Source organism: Mustela erminea, chromosome 7 (genome assembly GCF_009829155.1).
Source record: "Mustela erminea isolate mMusErm1 chromosome 7, mMusErm1.Pri, whole genome shotgun sequence".
NCBI lineage: Eukaryota > Metazoa > Chordata > Mammalia > Carnivora > Mustelidae > Mustela > Mustela erminea.
In genome coordinates, this window is record NC_045620.1 from 101,547,799 (window position 1) to 101,566,586 (window position 18,788).

Sequence of the window (18,788 nt, forward strand, 5' to 3'; positions counted from 1 at the left end):
GGAGTGGGCCCCTGTTCCCCAGGATGCCCGCCCCCTCCTCTCGCCCCCTTCGTTTGTTCTGCTTGTCGGTGCCATAGATGAATTTGCCTGTTCTAGAACTTTATACAAACGGGGTCATACGGAATGTAGTCATTATGCTAGTGTTTCAGATACAAAATTGTTTTTTGCACATATTGTATGGCTATACCTTAATTTGTTCATCCATTTGCCTGCTGATGTGCATTTGGTTCACTTACAGTTTTTAGCTTCATGGAAGTTTCTGTGAACAAACTCCTTTTTTGAGATTTTTTATTGTGGTAAAATATATATAACAAAATTAGCCATTTTAACCATTTTTCAAGTTTTAAAAAAAGATTTTATTTATTCATTTGTCATAGAGAGAGAGAGGGAGAGCATAAGCAGGAGGAATGGCAGGCAGAGGGAGAAGCAGGCTCCCCACTAAGCAACGAGCCGCATGCAGGACTCAATCCCAGGACCCTAGGATCACAACCCGAACTGAAGGCAGATGCTTAACCAACTGAGTCACCCAGACGTCCCCCATTTTAAACCATTTTAAATGTACAATTCATTGGTGTTGATCACACTTAAAATATTGTACAACCATTATCACTATATATTCCCCAAAATTTTTCATCACCCCAAATAGAAACTGTGTAATCATTAAGCAATAATTCCTTCATATCCCCTCCCCCCAACCCCTGGTAACCCTAATCTTTCTATCCCTATGAATTTGTCTATTCTAGATAGTCATGTAAGTGGCATCACACAATATTTAACTTTTCGTGTCTGGCTTATTTCACTTAAAATGAGGCTTTCTAGTTTCATCCATGTTATAGCATGTGTCCAAACTTTGCTTCTTTTATGGCTGCATAATCCATTGTACATATACACTGCATTTCCTTAGTCCATTCTTCTGTCGATAGACACATGGGTTGTTTCCAATTTTGTCTGTTGTGAATAATGCTGTTAGGAACATTGATACACAAACATCTCTTTGAATCCCTGTTTTCCATTCTTTTGAGTATATATCCAGCAGTATAATTGCTGGGTCACATATGTGTGATCATTTTTGTGTAATCTTTGTATGTACAGTAAATGTGTTCATTTAGTGTGGGTAAAAATGCAGATGGCGGCATCGCTGGGTCACAGGGCAGGTGAGGCTTAACTTCAAGAAAAGCCATCATTCCAAGTTTCAGGGTGATTGACCCTTTTCTACTCCTGCCAACAATGTCAGAAGTAGCAGTTGCTGCACATCCTCCCCAAATCTTTGGTGTTTGCTTTCATACAACCCCCCAACCATATTGTGCTAAAGCAATTCAATGGAAAAAGGAAAATCTTCAACAAATTGATCTGAAACTGGGGAAACTCAACCGAGCTCACTTGAGATGAATCATAGGCCAGATGTCAAAATTTAAAACCATAAAACCTGGCAGAAAACAAGAGGATACCTTCAGGGCCTTGGAGAAAGCCAAGATGCCTTGAAGAAGATACACAAAGCAGTAAGCCTCACACAGGAAATCCTGGAGGGCCTGGGCTTGACTTGCATCTGTGAGACCCTACGAGCAGGAAGAAGGTAGGAGCTGCCCAGGTGCTCTTCAGTGGGACCCCAAACACCTGCGTGGAGGCTCGTGACATGAACCTTGTGCTATTCCCCTCAACTCCCCCGGCAAGAACTTACTGGAATATCTGGCCTTACCACAGAACCACAACAAACATGAGTCACCCTCCAGAGGCTCTTCCGCTTCATTAATGTGGTCTTTGCACATTAGACCAAAGTCTTTCCATGGGGTTAGAGCATAGAGAGCGGGGGAAGCTGGGGGAGTCAATGCTGGGGTGGGCTGGGAGAGGGGTGGCAGCTCCTTTCTGGACACCTAGGTAGAGGGGCATCGTGGAATGGGGGATGGGGGAAAACCCAAACTTTGGCGAGAGCCAAGCCCGGATTCAGCGGAGGCAACCCTGCCCTGGAACGGTCCATGTCTAGTGGCACACACCGCAACACCTCAACGTGACTTGTCACAGACAAGCTCCTTCTCTTACTTTTCCTTCTTCGCAACCAGTCCTTCAGCTTCCCAGGCTCAAAATATGGTAAAGCTTTGGCCTCCTCTCTCCTCAGTTTTCGGTGTCCAATTAGATACCAAGTCCTATCAGTCTTCCTTCCAAAGGCCTTTCAGCAAGAAGTCCTCCTATACCCCATACTGCTTTAACCTACCTGATTCCCATTCTTGTCCTTCCTGGCAGAAGCCCAATTTTGTTCAAAGTGACAACAAAATTCCAGCAGACAGCTTTCTTCCTTGTAGCCCTTGGCAGCTGGGGGGTGTGACTGTGATCTATACATGAGATGGAAGCAGAAGGTTTCTGGGAAAGATTTGCTCTCCTTAAATAGCTATCACCTCTTCCTGCTTCAGTCTTCCCACTTTTCTACCTGGGATGAGGCCCTGAGCTCTGGATGAGCTACAGCAGCCATTTTTTTTTTTTTTTTTAAGATTTTATTTATTTATTTGACAGACAGAGATCACAAGTAGGCAGAGAAGCAGGCGGAGAGAGAGGAGGAAACAGGCTCCCCGCTGAGCAGATAGCCCAATGCGGGGCTCTATCCCATTGGGATCTGGGATCATGACTTGAGCTGAAGGCAGAGGCTTTAACCCACTCAGCCACCCAGGCACCCCTACAGCAGCCATCTTGAGGTCATGAGGCACTCTATCTGAAGACGACATTTCTCTTACTCACATTGCAGGAGACATCACAGGGCTTTCCCAGCTTCTGCTGTGCCTGTGAAAAAGTGGACACATGAACCCCAGAATCAAGTTATAGCTCATCCCTAAAGTAGAACATTAAGCCACCAGTGGAAATGATGAAGGAAATCTGCATAGATGGACCTGGAAGGAGGTTCATATTTTGTTGAGTTAAAAAAGGTGTTTAAAGATAGTTTTTTATGGTATATAATTACACATAAACATATACTTACTTTGAAATATATTCATTTAAAAGTGTAAGTGGATGGTCCTGTATATCTTCAACAGGCTTACTGTATTTGCGCGATTAACTTGTAGGCAGTTGCATTTGAACTTTCTTATCTGATTAAAACATATCTTTTTAATTTTTTAAGACTTTATTTATTTAAGAGAGGTGGAGAAAGAGCACAAGTAGGCAGAGCAGCAGGCAGAGGGAGAGTGAGAAGCAGGCTCCCTGCTAAGCAGGGAGCGCAATGTGAGGCTCGATCCCAGGACCCTGAGATCATGACCTGAGCTGAAGGCAGATGCTTAACGACTGAGCCACCCAGGCGCCCCTAAAATATTTTTTTTTTTAAAGAATTTATTTATTTATTTGTCAGAGAGAGAGCGAGCGAGAGCGAGCATAGGCAGACAGAGTGGAAGGCAGAGTCAGAGGGAGAAGCAGGCTCCCTGCGGAGCAAGGAGCCCGACGCAGGACTCGATCCCAAGACTCTGGGATCATGACCTGAGCCGAAGGCAGATGCTTAACGACTGAGCCACCCAGGCGCCCCTAAAATATTTTTTAATAAAAAATAGAAATAGGAGATGAAAGTACTTAAAATGCTGAAATTCCGTGCTCCTCAGTCTGGCATTGGTGGCATCCACAATGGACAGGAATAAAGATGGGGTGTGTGTGTGTGTGTCTGTGTGCGCGCACGTGCACATTTGCAATGTGTGTGAGTGTGTGGTCTGACACTTGGTGTGTGAGTACTTTGCAGAGTGTGTGAGTGTGAGTCATTGTGTGATGTGAGTGAGCGTATGTGTAGTGAGTGTGTGGGTGTGTCTGCCCTCCTCGGGCTGGGGAGAAGAGCCAGAAAAGACTTGCGGGCCCCCATGTTTCTCGGCTCAATCTGGCCCACCCTGGGGTGTAGTGAACCTGCTTAGCCCACTCTCCGCACTGCCCACCTTGAAGCAGGAAAGGAAGTGAGAATGAGGAGGATCTCAGTCTGACCGTCTGGGGAGGGGTCTGGCTGTCCGTCCTTCTGTTTTGAGTCTCCAGGACAGCTGCCCCTCATGCTGTAGTGGCTGCTAGGCCGGCAGTGCTCCTGAAGACACATCCTGAGACGGGTACCAGGTCAGCTAGTGTCCCTCGATCCCATAATAGCTCCTGGACCAGAAGGTTTTGTGGCCAATGATGTTAGGAGAGACTGAGAAGCTGGGGACCCACCAGCAATGCTGGCATGTCAAGGCTACGGAGGAGTCCCGTGGGGACAACACCTGTGGCACCTTCCCAGCAGGGCATTTTCCCCCTGAGGACAGGAACCCCCTCCCAGTCCCCTCCCACAGGAGTAGCGCTCACAGAAACCACCCAGGACATTAGCCCACCTCAGCCAGCACAGTGCAGGCTGAAAAGCTTCCTCATGCACAAAGACAGGCCACATGGGAGCCCTATGCTCAGGTGACATTATGCCCATTTCACAGATAAGGGAACTCAGACTCCCAAGAGACGGGGAATGTTGCTTAGGTTCCCCCAGCTTTGTCCGGGGCCTGCTGGCCTAGAGCTCCACCCGCTTTCCTTCTCCGCAGAGGCGAGCAGGCTCTGAATGAGCTCAGGGAAGATACAAGAATTTAGAGAATTTAGGCTGACCCATGCTCCTCAGCCCATGAAGGGATTTCCAGGCAGTGGGAGGGGGTGGGGTCGTGAAAGCGAATGCTGAGGGGGGCTGGAGGGCTGGGAGGTGCTGAGGGGACCCTGCCAGCTGGTCCCGGCTGGGCGGCTCTGCCGTCTCAGCAGCTGGGGTGAAAGACCCCAAAGGGGGTGGGAAGGGAGTTCCAGCCCCGGCAGTGCCACCAGCAGCCTGTGTGGCTGAGGTCAGGGCCCCTGCTCTCTGCACCCAGTCTCCTCCTCAGAGCCGTGAAGGAGGAGGGTGAAGGGTGCTGGACAAAAGATGGGACACCCTGGGTCATGTGAGTGTCAGGTGAACAGGGCACACAGAACGAGTAAATTCCATGCCATGTTTGGAATCATATATGTGAAATAATTATTTGTGATTTATCTGGTCCTGGATGCTGACTGGGCAGCCTATGTCTATTGCAGGGGAAGGCCAGTGACGTTCATGCGCAGACGAGGACTCAGAGCCCCGGGGAGCTGGGACTAGATCCCTGGCCGGGGCTCACTTTCTTCCCACAGGTTGTCTCTCCCTGTGGACCACGTCACTGACAGGTTGGGCTCTGAGGGAAAAGCCTGCCTCCATGGTGATGGCCAGAAGGCTGGTGAGGAGCTAGGGACCAGGGATTCTGCAGTCCTCATGCTTGGGGTTCACCACCCTAAGGAAGTTGGGCTGGGAGGAGCTGTCAGCATCTACACAGAGGGACCTGTCTCTTAATCCAGCAGAATCTGGTAGCTCTCGGTGGGCTGCTGTGGTGGGGGAGAGCAGGAATATGGGAGGCGGCTGGTGGAGGGAGCCCCCAGAAGGAGGGGGGAAAGAGCGGGAGGGGGTGGGATGCTCCATGGCCAAGGGCCCCGTTTGACCCCTCAGGTGCAGGGATTTCTCTTCCATTAGCACATCCCAGGCAGTGTTGGGGCATCATGGCTCCTGCTGCCCTCCAGCCAACCCCCCACTCAGCTCAGAAAGTTCTAGCAGTGTGTGTGGAGGGAGGTGGAAGATAGTGTGTAACCTCAGAAGAACCCATCCTCCCCCTCTTCTGCAGAAGTTGGTATCTGTGTTTGCGGTAAACCAAGTGACCTGGAGAGGTGGCTTACATGAGAAGCAGGACCCGTCAAGGTCACGTTGTGAGGTGGCCAGCCTGCATAAAGGGGGTGTGGAGGCTGTGTCAGCAACTGCCCCACCATGACCTTCTGGGCCCTCCTGCTCCTCGCGTCGGTGCTCCTGGCCACCCCAGGTAAGGACATTCCCCATTCCACTTGCAGCGCCTCCTTAGCTGAGGGTAGGGACAGTTCTGGAGTGGCTAGGCCAGGCCACCTGATTTGAATTCTTTGGGGAAGGCAAGAGAAGAAGACAGACCTCGGAAAGGAGATGAGGGAAGTTTCCCTTAGGTCAGATCTCTGTGTGTGTGTTTTTGTGTGTGTACTTTTAAAAAAAATTTTTTTATAAACATATAATGTATTATTAGCCCCAGGGGTACAGGTCTGTGAATCGCCAGTGTGCATGTACTTTTAAGAGGGAGAGAGAGAATAGAGACACACAGAGACAGACAGAGACAGAGACAGAGACAGAAGAGGGGTTCATGGATGATGGTAGGGGAGGTATAATCTTTTCCTCCTGTTTTCCAGAAAGAACTAGAGAGCATGGCTTTGGCACTGAGACTGGGTCAGAGCAGCCCCAGGGCAGAATTTGAGGACAGCGTTCCTGGACTCCTCATAAAGCCCCACCCCTGTCCTGTGCTTCTGCCACCTCCTGCGCTCCCTGGCAGCCAGGAGATCTGACTTTCCCTCCCCTTCCACCTATGGAGAGATGCCGCTGTTGTTTCTTCTGCAGGTGTGACCTTTTCTGGTCTGACCCATGAGGACAATGACCTGTCCATGGCTGACATGTATGAGGAGGAGCAGTTCTTCAAGATCCTGGCCAAGGAGGACCCCCAGGTTGGCAGCTGGCTCCCTGCTCAGCTCCCAGAGCACCCCCCCACCCCCATCACCTCCCTGGGAGTGCCAGGCGGGGCAGCACCTCTCTGCAGGGGGTGGGGGGGGGACTGTGGGCTGAAGATGCTGATTTTGTGCACACCCCTGCTTGGGTGGGGGAGCCATGATGGTGTCCTCCAGGGTCTGAAGAGGGGGAGGTGCTGAGCTGGCTAAGGTGCTATGGGGGGGCGGGCAGGGTCTGGGGTGTCAGTCCCAGGAAGACTAGTGGGAACAAGGGCAGGGGCCTACCAGCCCGCTTCAGGCCCTAAAGGACAGAAAGCACATAGACGATCCTGCTGGCTTAGGAGGCACCCCAGAGCCTCATCCTGGGGCCCTGACAAGGGCTGTTGGGGTGTCTGAGAGATCACCTCAAGGGGTATCGTTTTCTGACAGGGTGACCAGATAATCACCCCCTGTAAGACTTGTATGGCTATAATCAAGTGGCTGAGAAAAGTCCTGAGACACAATCACACACAGGTGAGGCCTTGCAATTTGGGGAGCCATCTGCAGGGTGGTCAAGGGCATGAGTGGGGATTCAAGGGGTGGGGGCAGCTCTGAGGGAGGGCCAGAGCTTGTCAGCGGGGGATCTGTGGGCTCCCCTCCTGTGTCTGGGAACTGACTTCAGAGAATCCCCTGAAATGGCACAGCTCTGGGCGCATAAGTGTAGGAAGCAAAGTGCGCGTGGTTTCCATTCCCCTGTTAAAGGAAACTTGTCCCCAGAGAAAGCAGGAACTTTCCCCTGTAGCCCCCACTGCGTGTGTCCATGGAGGAGCTTTCTGAGGCTGGTTCCAGGGGGGCTTGGATCAGGACAGATCAACCCCAGCTCTGCCACTCCCTGGCTGCCTGGCTAGGCCCAGCCCTCAGGCTTTCTGAGCCTCGGTTTCCTACCTGAAGAATGAGATGGAAAATAATCTCCATCTTGCAAGTCGCCTAAGCCTTTTAAAGGAGCTGGTGGGGTGGGACATGCTTGGCTCCCTGTCAGGCGCTCAGTCAGGGCTGATCGTACCAAGAAGTCTTGTTTCATCCTCCCTCCCTCCCCTTTGCTCCCTGATTCAGCTCAGCCTCTTGGTGCTGCCTGGCCCTCCCTCAGCCCTGGGTTTTCAGCTTTATCCTTCCCCTCTGGTAGCAGAACATACTTCAATGGTAGTTGATGGTAGCAGAACATACTTCAATATCGAACGTGCCAAGGCTCCACGCTCTCTCTTCTCCTAACCTTCCTGCCTCAGCCCTGAGCATGAGCCCCAGGCCTGGGACCCAGGCAGCTTGGCAGCAGAACCTTCCATGTGGGTCTAGCGGCCGAGGGCGCCATTCCCCACACAGAGGGCCAAGGGCTGGGGTGATGATGCGCAGGGCACTGAGACACGACGGGGCCAACTGTCGTCTCAACAGCCGGTGCGGGCCAGGCTTGGGCTGGAGCCTGGGCACGAGGGTCAATTGCTCCAGTCCCTGCTTCCATGGCCACCTGGCACCATCCCACTCCCGGCATGCCGCGGTCCGGGGGGCCCAGGGCCTCGAGCTGCTGGGGGCCCGCAGGGGGCTGACCCGGGCAGAGCTCCCCTGACTCCTCCGTCTTTCTGTGGTGCTGTTACTGCAGGAAGCCATCAGATGGGCTGTGTCTGCGGTATGCCGGAAGATATACATACCCAGGCGTGTATGTGACAAAACAGTCACTAAATACCTTAGTGCCATCACCCAGGGTCTCGAGAATGATAATTCCCCCGAGAAAATCTGTGTGAAAATCAGGATGTGCAGACCAGAAATAGGTGAGTGTGGAGGGGACAGCAGGGACTCCTGGCTGGAGGGCCCAGGTCACGACCCCGCGAGTGCTGCTTTTCTCACAGGCAATCCTGGGGTGACAGCAGGTCTCCGTCCATGGTCAGCCAGGCACCTGAGCAAGTGGCTTCACCTCAGTGAGCCTGAGTGTTCTTACCAGTGAAAGGGATAATAATCTCTATTTCTTTTCTTTTCTTTTTTTTGAATCGTTTTTCCTTTTTTAAATTTAAATTCAATTAATTCACATATAATGTATTATTCGTTTCAGGGGACAGGTCTGTGATTTATTAGTCTTATTGTAATACCCAGTGTTCATAGCAATCCCTATTTCCTATTTCAAATAAGGATTGAATGAGATGATTATGCATAAGGAGGTTGATGCCAGGGAAGTGGTCTCAGATTGGGATACTCCTAGACATCAGAGCTCTGGTTGATCTCCCCTCCCCCACCCAGCACCGGTCTCAGGGGATGGGAGCCAGGCACCAACTTTGCCCAGCACCCTGGGCAAAGCACCCTGGGGGGCCCAAGCGCTGGGCTCAGGAACCCTGCTGGCACGGATGGCCCTGCAGTCAGGGCTGCAGGGCTGCTCAGGCTGTGTCCATGCATCATACCAGGAGGACGTGGGGCAGGGAAGGGCCCCCTTAGTGGCTCTGGCAGCTCGTTTAGCCTTGACTGAGGCTTTGGACTTGCAGATCTGGGGTCACCCTCTACAGTGAGCTCCCCACCATTCCCCTTCATGGAGCTTGTGGTTTTTATTTCCAAAACCCCACAGCCTGCTCAGGCTCCTGACTGGGTTTCAGGACGTAACTCTGGGCATGTTCAGAAGGGGCAGGCGGTTCTGGGTCCCCATTTCCCCCAGAGACCCCACACTCCAGCGCACAGCGGGCTTCTCTCACCACTTCAGGTCTTGGAGCCTCTGGGGCCTTACCCGACTTTCGGGAGAAGCACAGAATCTTCAACAACCATCACCAGCTCCTGCCTTCCTAAATCCCGGACAGACCTTCCAGTTTCCCTCACTGAACTCTTTGTAGCGCCCTCCCCTGGCAGAAAATAAAATGTCATGCAAACTTGTAGCCACAGCTTCCGTTCCTTTGGTGGGTATGAGGGGAGGGCCTGGGAGGCATGCCTGGGGGACCCAGACACTCATTCAGTCCATGTTTACTCTATGTGTCCCGCTCCGTTCTAGAGGCTAGGGATTTTGCGGTGAACCAGACAGGGTTAGCGGCCTTGAAATATGTATGAAGCCTCACTAGAGACACACACTCCTCTAAGAGCTGGGGTATCCCGTGAATATACCCCCAGAAGCTCTCAGACTAGCAGGGGAGGGCAGTAGGCTTGTAGTCATCAGGAACAGAAACCTGTTCTTTGCTTTTCTTTGCAGGGAGCCCCTTTTTTTTCTGTTTGGGGGGGTGTATTGTTTAGGATTCTTTTGCTTGCGAGCAACAGAAACCTTAGCTCATTCTGGCTTAAATGCATAAAGCAATTTATTGGGTGAAATCATTAAACAGTCCATGGATAGCTTCAGGCACAAAATGATCCAGAAATTTGTGGGGTCACCAGAGCTCCGGTCCTGTGAGTCGGCCGTTCTCTCAGTTCCTCCCACCGCTGTGTACTGAGATTGCTCTCAGACTAGCTTCCTTCTGGGCAGCAGCCATGGTCACATCAGGTCCAAACTTGACCTTATAGACCATGTCATGAAGAGGGAAGGAGAGTTCTTTGCTATCCCGTCTTTCAGAAGCTCCCTTGGAAGAGAATGGCAGAGTCTTTTCCAGAAGCTCCGTCGGACATCTCTGTTCTCACTGGCCAGAATGGGCCTAGCACCCATTTGGAACCCATCCCTCTGTTCCAAGGGCATGGGCTACACTGATTAGTCAGGACACATTGCTGACTAATCAGGGGCTGATGTGGAGTTTACACGCCCCCCCCCCAATCATTTGGGCGAGAATGGACATGCAAATCTTTAAGAGATTGTCATCGGAGGTGGGGCAAAGGGTTGCTGGCGGTCACAAGGAGCAATGGCGCATTCAATTATAAAAGCAGGTCGAGACTTCAGCAGTGGTGAAATCTTGGGCCATTTTAATACAAAACAGAATATGGCAAAAGCAGATTATAACCCATTAGGTAAATTAGAATCCATGAATTTATATAAATAATAAGTTAATACATAACGGAAAAAGGAAAATGTTCCCTTACTGCATAATGCCAAATAATCATGTAGACTTATTGCCAAGTATATTCCTAAGACCTACTTACTAATTTAATATTAATTAACAAATTGCATTATTAGTTAAGTTGACAGTGGAGAAAACTAGCAGACAGGTGATGAATGTTTTCTGCCCCTCCTGCCCCAAAATGCGTACATCCTGAGGAAACCTCAGACAAACCCAAACTGACTTTTTACACAGGAGCTGGCCTTCACTATGCCAAGGTCAGGAAAGACAAGAGAAGGTGGAGGACCTGTTATGGATCAAAGGAAACTAAGCAGACACTAGGCATAATTCTAACTGATGACCCTGCCATTAGGGACATGACCTGCAGTCTGTGATGACGATATTGTGCCAGTGTCAGCGTCCTGATGTGGCTGGTGGTGCCAGTTTTTGGATGACAGTGTCCTTCTTGTAAGGAAACATGCACTAAAGCATTAAGGGGGTTGTGGGGCACCGAGTCTGCAATGGACTGCCAATGATTTAGAAGACATGATAATATGCCCACACAGAAACACTACGATGAAACGCACACCACATACATGTAGTAAAATGTTACAGGGTGGGGGGGAAATCTGATGAAGGTGAAAAGGAGCTCTTTGTTCTAGTCTTACACGTTTTTTCCTAAATTTGACAAGATTTAAAAATAAAAGTAAATGACTGGTAGTAATCTGACCTTGGCCCATGGATGGATGGTGGTGACATGTACCGAGGGGAAGACATTTGGATGGGTGGACGTGAAGAGAATAAGGAAGGGTTCTACTTTGACCCTAAGAAGTGTGTCTATTCCACAGGCAGGTAGAAATGTCAACAGGCAGGTGAATGGGGGGGCGGGGTCAGGGTCAAGTCCACATTTGAAGTCCCTGAACTGGATGTGAAGGGCAGGGAGAAAGTGCAGAAGGAGAGCATTCCTGCGAGGACAGAAGGGACTAGTCAGCCTGTGGAAGCAGGGAGGGGGCGTGCGGTGAGGAGCCAGCAAGGGGACTGTGGAGGGGGAGCCTGTGGGATTCCCAGGGGGAATCCAGACATGGGGCCCAAGAGCCAAGAGAACAAAATGTTTCGGGAACTAGAGAATGGCTGACCACGTCCAGGGCTGCTGGGAAGTTAAGAAAGGACAGAGGAATGGCCACTGGCTTCGGGTGCTTTTGCGCCTTGGTGACCTTAGTCAGACATTCAGTGCTAGGAGAGGACACACCTATGTGGCGCGGGAGTGAAGGATGTGGAATCAGTAGGTGTGGACAGCTTAATGAAGGGGTTCGTGTCAAGACTTGGAGAGAAGTGGGGCGAAGCTGGAGGCCATGTGAAGTTAGAGGTGGGGGTCTGTGTTTCAGGTGTGTACATGCGGGTGGGAATGGTCCCAGCGGGGGAGAGGGGCTGATGGTGCAGGACAGAAGCGAGGGACAACCTCCGGGGAGGCCTCGAGAAGGGAGAGGTTGGGTCCAGGACACAATGGAGGGTTAGCATAAGGTGGGAGCATAAGAAGGTAGCCTCAGCCTTAGCGGTAGAAGCTGGCAAAGGACCGAGGCCAAGCCAGCTCTGGTCACCTGTCAGGAGTCAGTGTGAGGGCACTGGTGTCATGACATAGACTTTGGGAGCACCTGTTCTCTTTCACAGACAGTTCTGTTTTCTGTTCTTTCTTTCCCCTTCTAATGGGTCATTCTTTCTTATTCATTTGTATCTTGCAATTTTTGTTGTTGTTGTTGAAAATATTTTTGATATTATCGTGGGAAATCTGGCTATGGGTCACCCACCCCTGACCTTGTCATTGCTATTCACTAGTTTACTTGCTTAGTGACTGCAGAATTAATCTGAGTGGCCGCCCATCACTGGCTCTCAGGGGAGGTCTCTGACGGTGCCCATCGGGGGAACGGCCTCGAGCTTGCCCACAACTACCCTGGGCTGACAGGTGTTCAGGCAGGGCTCTCTGTCTCTTTCTCTTAACACCCGCTGCTTACTCTATTGTTTTCAACATGCCTCAGGGAATGAATTCTTCATGGTGGAATTCAATCAAATCAAAATGTCTTTGTAAGATGAGTGCCTGAGGTCAGTGTTAGAGATTCATTCTGACCCTAGGAGGCCCCTTCCCCGTTGCCTCTTCCCCCATTTTTCTCCAGCAAATTAGCCTGCCTCCGGTTTAGCCTATATTTTTTAATGAATTTATCAATCTCCTAACAAGTGTCTTTCACCATGACCTTTACTGTTTTTAAGAGCTCCAGAAAGCTTGCAGCTTGCTACAATCTGTTGCAAATGGAGTCCATTCTTTTAGGGAGGAGTTTGGAGCTCTCTCTGGCCGCTTCTCCCTCCTGGGGGAAATCTTAGAGCCCAAGGCTCTGTGCCAGTAGTGGGGACAACGGGGTAGTGGGGACAATGGTGGCTGGGTCTGAGGACCCCAGGAAGGTCCAGCAGGAGCAGCCAAGAGAGTCCTTGGCTTCGGGCAGGGTGGAAATCAATCTCCAGCTGAGAGGAAGTAAGCACACGGTTTATTGAAGACAGAGCATCTTGGAGACTCAGAAAGAAAGAAACATGAGTCTTGTCTTTGCTTGTGGTCTTGGGTTTTTATTGAAGACGGTGGTCTGGAACTGGTCAAAACAAAGAGGAGTTTTTAGGTGTTCTCCATAAGTCTCTTATACCCTGAACATGACGACCCCCATCCCCTCCTCCCCTCCCCCACCATCATGCATAAGATGTTAGCTATTGTGCTGGAAAACTCTATAAAGAAATTGTAAAGTCCTTGACCTTGACAAAGAGGGCATGCGTTACTTTTACCATAAGACATGTATAGGGCTGCGGTTTTGGTCCTAGCAAGAACAGAAGCAGCAAGAGAGTCTTTCACCGGGTCCCTTTAGTTTCCCTGTCTCACAATGATGTACTTCTCTCTGAGTGACAACCCCACTCCAGTAGCTGAGTACTCTGTGGGTCCGGAGGCCACAGCCCCAGGCCTCCTTGGCTTGCCAGTCCTGGTGGGAATTCCTTGCCCATGAGCTTTCTAAGGGACAGGGGTGGGTCCGGTATTCTGGGCCCTGTCACATTCCATGCAGAGCACCAGTCCCACCAGTAGAGTCTGAGCAGAAGACAGCCCTGTCTTAAGTGTCCTTGCCCGAGACTTGGTCTTAGCAACAGGTCAGCTGGGGATAGCCTGATGGCTGGGATCTGGGAGGAGAGAGAGCCCTGGGTTCTTGTCTGTACCAGACCGGAGGGGAGTTTCCATCTCTCCGAGCTGCGAGGAGAGGGACAAGGTGGGTCTTGGTTCAAATACCACAGACTCCATGTAGTTCTTCCTGAGTTTTAGTAGATTTTTCTGGAATAAATCTTTCTTTCTTTTTTTTTTTTTTTTTAAAGATTTTATTTATTTATTTGACAGAGAGAGATCACAAGTAGGCAGAGAGGCAGGCAGAGAGAGAGAGGAGGAAGCAGACTCCCTGCTGAGCAGAGAGCCCGACGCGGGACTCGATCCCAGGACCCTGAGATCATGACCTGAGCCGAAGGCAGCGGCTTAACCCACTGAGCCACCCAGGCGCCCCAGGAATAAATCTTTCTTCATTTGCTCTGTGCACTTAGATGCCAGAGAATTTAGATGGTTATTTTAAAAACAATTTCCCCCGGTTCCACTGCGTCATGGATCCACAGAGCATCTCACTCTGTTGTGCAGGATGTGGAACTGCCTGGATGTTTTCTTTTGACAAGTGTAACCTCAGAGAAACCAGGGACGGCAGCCCATACAGTGTCAGTCAGTTGCTCAGTGTTTAGTGGCCTGATGCTATCGAAACCACTTAAAAAGCATAAAGTTGAACAAAAATCAAAATGGCTGCACTAATGCTTCAGGGAAGCTGGATTTTAAAACATGTCACCTTTTTTGTCTCTTCTGCAAACCTCCCCTCCTCCCTTCTTAGCCTTTTGTTTCAGGAGCCCAGTACCACCCTGAAGGCAGGACAAATCAGGCTGAGGTCGCAGACGTGATTCCTGTCAAAACCAGCTTGATCCTGTATTTCCCTAGTAACCTCCCATCCCTCCTCAGACCCTTTCCTCCAGATGGGCTTGCAGAGTTGAAGGTCATGGCCTGCTGCTGCCTCCTTTGCCTGGCAAAGCCGTAGAGCTATATTGTTCTCTTTATACTAAACCGTGTCTTTGCTTCAAGCATTTCGGTTCCAGAGTATAGAGGTTGGTGTTTGCCATCCAATGGTAGGGTCAGGGTCACAGCAACGTGGGGTGACAAGTTTCCATTTCTAGGTGCTAATTCTTGGTGCTTCCCACATAGTGACCTGGAAGCCAGTTTTACAAACATGGAGGCTGAGGCAGGGAGAGATGAAAGGCCATGTGGAAGGTTCCCTGGCCCTGACGGATTACGGATTTGAGCCTAGGCAGTTAGGTCTATAGCTCCACACAATCCTGCCTTTCTCTGGGGGATAGGTGTTTGGGTTCCATTTGTTAAAAAAGAGACAGCAGGCCCACGTCACCCAAACAAGATTTACTACCTCATTTAATTCCAGTTTCAACCTCTCCCAGGAGTGGAAACTTAAACCAGTTAATCTGGAATTGGCTGGTCAGCACTACTGAGAGGGCGTCTGCCTGAGAGACCCCTGCCATCGCCCAGAGGAAAGTGGCCTTGCCTAAAATAATCTACTCTTCGCTGGTGACTTTCTTTTATTTCGTCCACCTCTCTGGAGCTCCTTTCTGTCTGCCAGATGGGCTGCTGTCCGATTCATGAATTGTTGAATAAAATCAAGAAGATCTTTTTTTTTTTTTTAAATAGTGCAGGTAGAATTTAGTGATTTGTCAGTTGCATATAACACCCAGTGCACATTACATCACGTGCCCTCCTTTATGCCCACCACCAGTTATCCCATCCCCCAACCACCTCCCTTCTAGCAAGCCTCAGTTTGTCTTCTAGAATTAAAGAGTCTCTTAAGATTTGTCTCCCTCTCAATTTTCACCTTATTTTATTTTTCCTCTCCTTCCTCTATGTTCATCTGTTTCTTAAATTCCACATATAAATGAGATCGTATGGTATTTGTCTTTCTCAGACTGACTTATTTCACTGAGCATAGTACCACTCTTTTTCCATTCATGTCGTTGCAAATAGCAAGATTTTGTTCTTTTTGATCGCTGAGTAATATTCCATTGCATTTACATACCATATCTTCTTTATCCATTCATCCATCAATGGCCATCTGGGCTCTTTCCATATTTTGGGAAAGCCAGTAAGATCTTTTAGATTTACTTGGTTGAATTTTGTTTTTTAACACCTTATAATTTGGGGTAAATGTCCATCATAGTAAGTAAGGAGGGCACGTGTCCTTCAGGGACGACAAGACCAGAAGGCTCTGCATAATCTGGAAATGGTTAGGGACTGGAAAACAAAGTGGACCAAGTCGATCATTTCCTCTCTCCTCTGATGCAGTGAGCTTGACCCTGCACTGTAATTTGAGGAAAAATACAATAGAGAGTAGGTAATCATTAGGCTTTTCTTGTGAGTTGACTAAACACTTGAAATTCCACCCCTCCCATCCGTTTCATAACAGGTGGCATAACTTTGTCAGGTAAACTCAGTTTTCCATGTTCTCATCAGAAGTTGCCAGCTGGCAGATGGTTAGGTTTAGCTAATTACATAAACGACTTCTCCCCCTCCCCCTTTTTCCTCCCCCTTCTCCTCCTCCTCCTTCTTCCTCTTCTCTCTTTGTTAAGAATCTTGGGAAGTTTATTCCTCTGGGGTAGAAGGGTCCCATGTGGCCTTGGATCCGACACTGGACTTCCCTAGGGAGGAGAACTGGGGGATTCTTTCCGATGAGTTCATGTATCCACCGAGTTCACTGATGGTAAGCAACTGAAACTGATCCAGGCTAATTTAAGAACTGAGAAGTGGTGGGACAACCATGGATGCCACGGGGCAGAGGGGAAGGCCTAGAACTGAGCTTGAAGACAGGAGCCAGGCAGCTCAGAGGATTTTGGAAGTAGGAACAGCACGGTGGTCTTGCCCAGGTGCAGTCACTGGGAGGAGTGAACTTCCATTCCTCTGCCCTTGTGTTTTTTTTGCTACAAAGACAAATCCCTAGGAAAAAGAGTCCAATCGGCCAAGCTTGGATCAGATACCTGCCTTTGGTTGTGCTAAGGTGATGAAGGAGAAGCCAGGAGCAGAAGATCTGAAGGAATGTTTTGGCTAATGAAGTGGGGGAATGGATCCCTGGGTGGATTATTGTCTGCCAAGACTCTACACAGTAGGTGCCAGATAATTCCCCAAAGGAAATTAGTGTTATGTCAGAAAGAGGACTAGATGCTGTATGGCAGATCATGTCAACTTTCCAGCCTACCTTATAATGACAGGTGGGTGCCATCCCTGTGGTATTGCCTAATAGAAAGACATGTCACTAGAATGAATGGGGTACCACAGATGCAGGTTCCGGGGGGCTTGGCTGTCCTTAAGTAAGATGTGCTTTCCTCCATGCTCCGGCTGAGAACCTTGGAGTTTACTCAACAGACATCCAGAGTGCCGCCTGTGAACCAGCAGGACACGGTTTCTGTCCTAGGGCCGGTGCCCTCAGCTTTGGCTCTTGGGCACAATGCAAGTGAAGGTTTCAGTTGAGGGACTGCATGGATGTGGTACTACTTAGAGTTGAGGTCCCAGAGTTTGTGGGTGATTTATTAGGAAAAAAAGAGCTTTGGGGTACCTGGCTGGCTCACTGGGTAGAGCACGGGACTCTTGTTCTCGGGTTTGTGAGTTTGAGCCCCATGTTAGGCATGGAGATTATTTCTTAAAAAAATAAAATAAATTAAAGTTTTTAAAAAGCTTCAAGGTTAACTCTAAAATAATGACACTGCATGATACGATATGTTGAGTGGAAAAAAAGGTGAAGCGTGCTGCCAGAAATGCTGGGAACATCCTCAGAGAGGTGCTGGGCTTGTGAACATCTCAGTCCTGTGGCTGAGTGGGATGGAGACTGCATTTTATACACTTTCAAACCCTGAACCTACTGACTATTGTGGAGCCCTCCTCTGTATGTACCAGCTTCATTTGATGAAGGAAGGCATTTTTTTTTTTTTTTAGGAAATAAAGATTGCGTCTCTCCAGGATTGACCTCCTCCCCTGAAGGACTCCCAGGATAAAGAATGGGAGCTGGGAAAAGAAAGGCTCAGGGAGCCCAGTCATATAACCCCTTCGGAGCCAAGGTGCTGAGGACCCTAGTCCAGCATCCTGTCAATCAAGTTTTCCCCACAGTATTTATTTTTAATTGAGTACAATTTACAGACAATGAAATGTACAGATCCTAAGTGCTCTCTGAGGTGAGTTTTGACACTGTCTGTACCAAGTATCCACCATCCTTATCAAGCACAGAATAATTCTATCACCCCCGAGAGCCACTTCCCTCCTGCCGCTTCATAGCCAGTAACCAAGCCTCAGAGAGAACCTTCTCCCAGCAGCAGAAACTCTGCCTGGGGGGCCCATCTTCATCTCCGGCAACACCCCTCAGGGTCCAGTCTCAGCCTGTGGAGGGGTCCGTTGAAATGGCTTGAGCCCCAGCCTGTGGCCGGGAGCACAGCTCCAGGCCCCAGACGGGCATGGGTTCTGACGAGATAATTCACATGTGTGCCTAGGTTTGTGCTGAAAGGTTGGGGCACCACCTGTAAGGTTCTGCGCAGCCCGTGAAAAATTTCAGGCAGATGACGAGGTGATCAGAATTGTCATTGTCTCTAGTTCATAGGGCAATTCTCGTTTGCAGCCTGTGCCCCCATCAACTTGCCTTGCTGCAGACTGAGCACCCATGTTGGCAGCTGGGCTCCTACTCTGTTCCCCCATTCTTGGAACCCCGAGCACAGAGCGGGGGCTCCTGTCCTGCGGGACAAGACTCATCCCAAATGCTGGCCTTGTTTCTGCCTTAGATGCCGTGACTCCTCCTAGTCTCCTCCTGAGGACCAGCTACTCACGGTGTCCCCCGGGATTGTTGGATGCCCCTCCTCTACCGTCAGGTCATTCCCACGCAAGCAGATGTTTTTGTTGAGGATGGAGACGTTGCTCAAGGAGAGCATGTAGAGATACTCCTAAACATCAGAGCACCCGAATGGTGGCTCCCTCTTCAGCTCAACCCAGGCACTGCAGGCTGGGTGCTCAAGGGCAGGGGCCAAGGCTCTGAAGGGGTATGGACTCCAGGTGGGTGAGACCCCAGGCGAAGGGGCAGGGTGGGAGTGCACGCTGGTTCAGGGATCTGAGGCTCACTCAGCTGCTTTGAAAATGGACTTGAAGCAGCCCAA

The 18,788-nt window shown here is 50.0% G+C and overlaps 1 protein-coding gene across 1 annotated transcript; it reads left to right on the top strand.

Moving 5' to 3' along the window:
• The first annotated feature begins 5,021 nt into the window (after positions 1-5,021).
• GNLY (granulysin) lies at positions 5,022-9,416 on the top strand. Its single transcript, XM_032352662.1, has 6 exons — positions 5,022-5,121; positions 5,643-5,834; positions 6,431-6,534; positions 6,964-7,047; positions 8,165-8,333; positions 9,248-9,416. The coding sequence occupies exons 2-6, from the start codon at positions 5,783-5,785 to the stop codon at positions 9,328-9,330; spliced, it is 492 nt and encodes a 163-aa protein (XP_032208553.1). The 5' UTR covers positions 5,022-5,121; positions 5,643-5,782; the 3' UTR covers positions 9,331-9,416.
• The last annotated feature ends 9,372 nt before the right edge of the window (positions 9,417-18,788 follow it).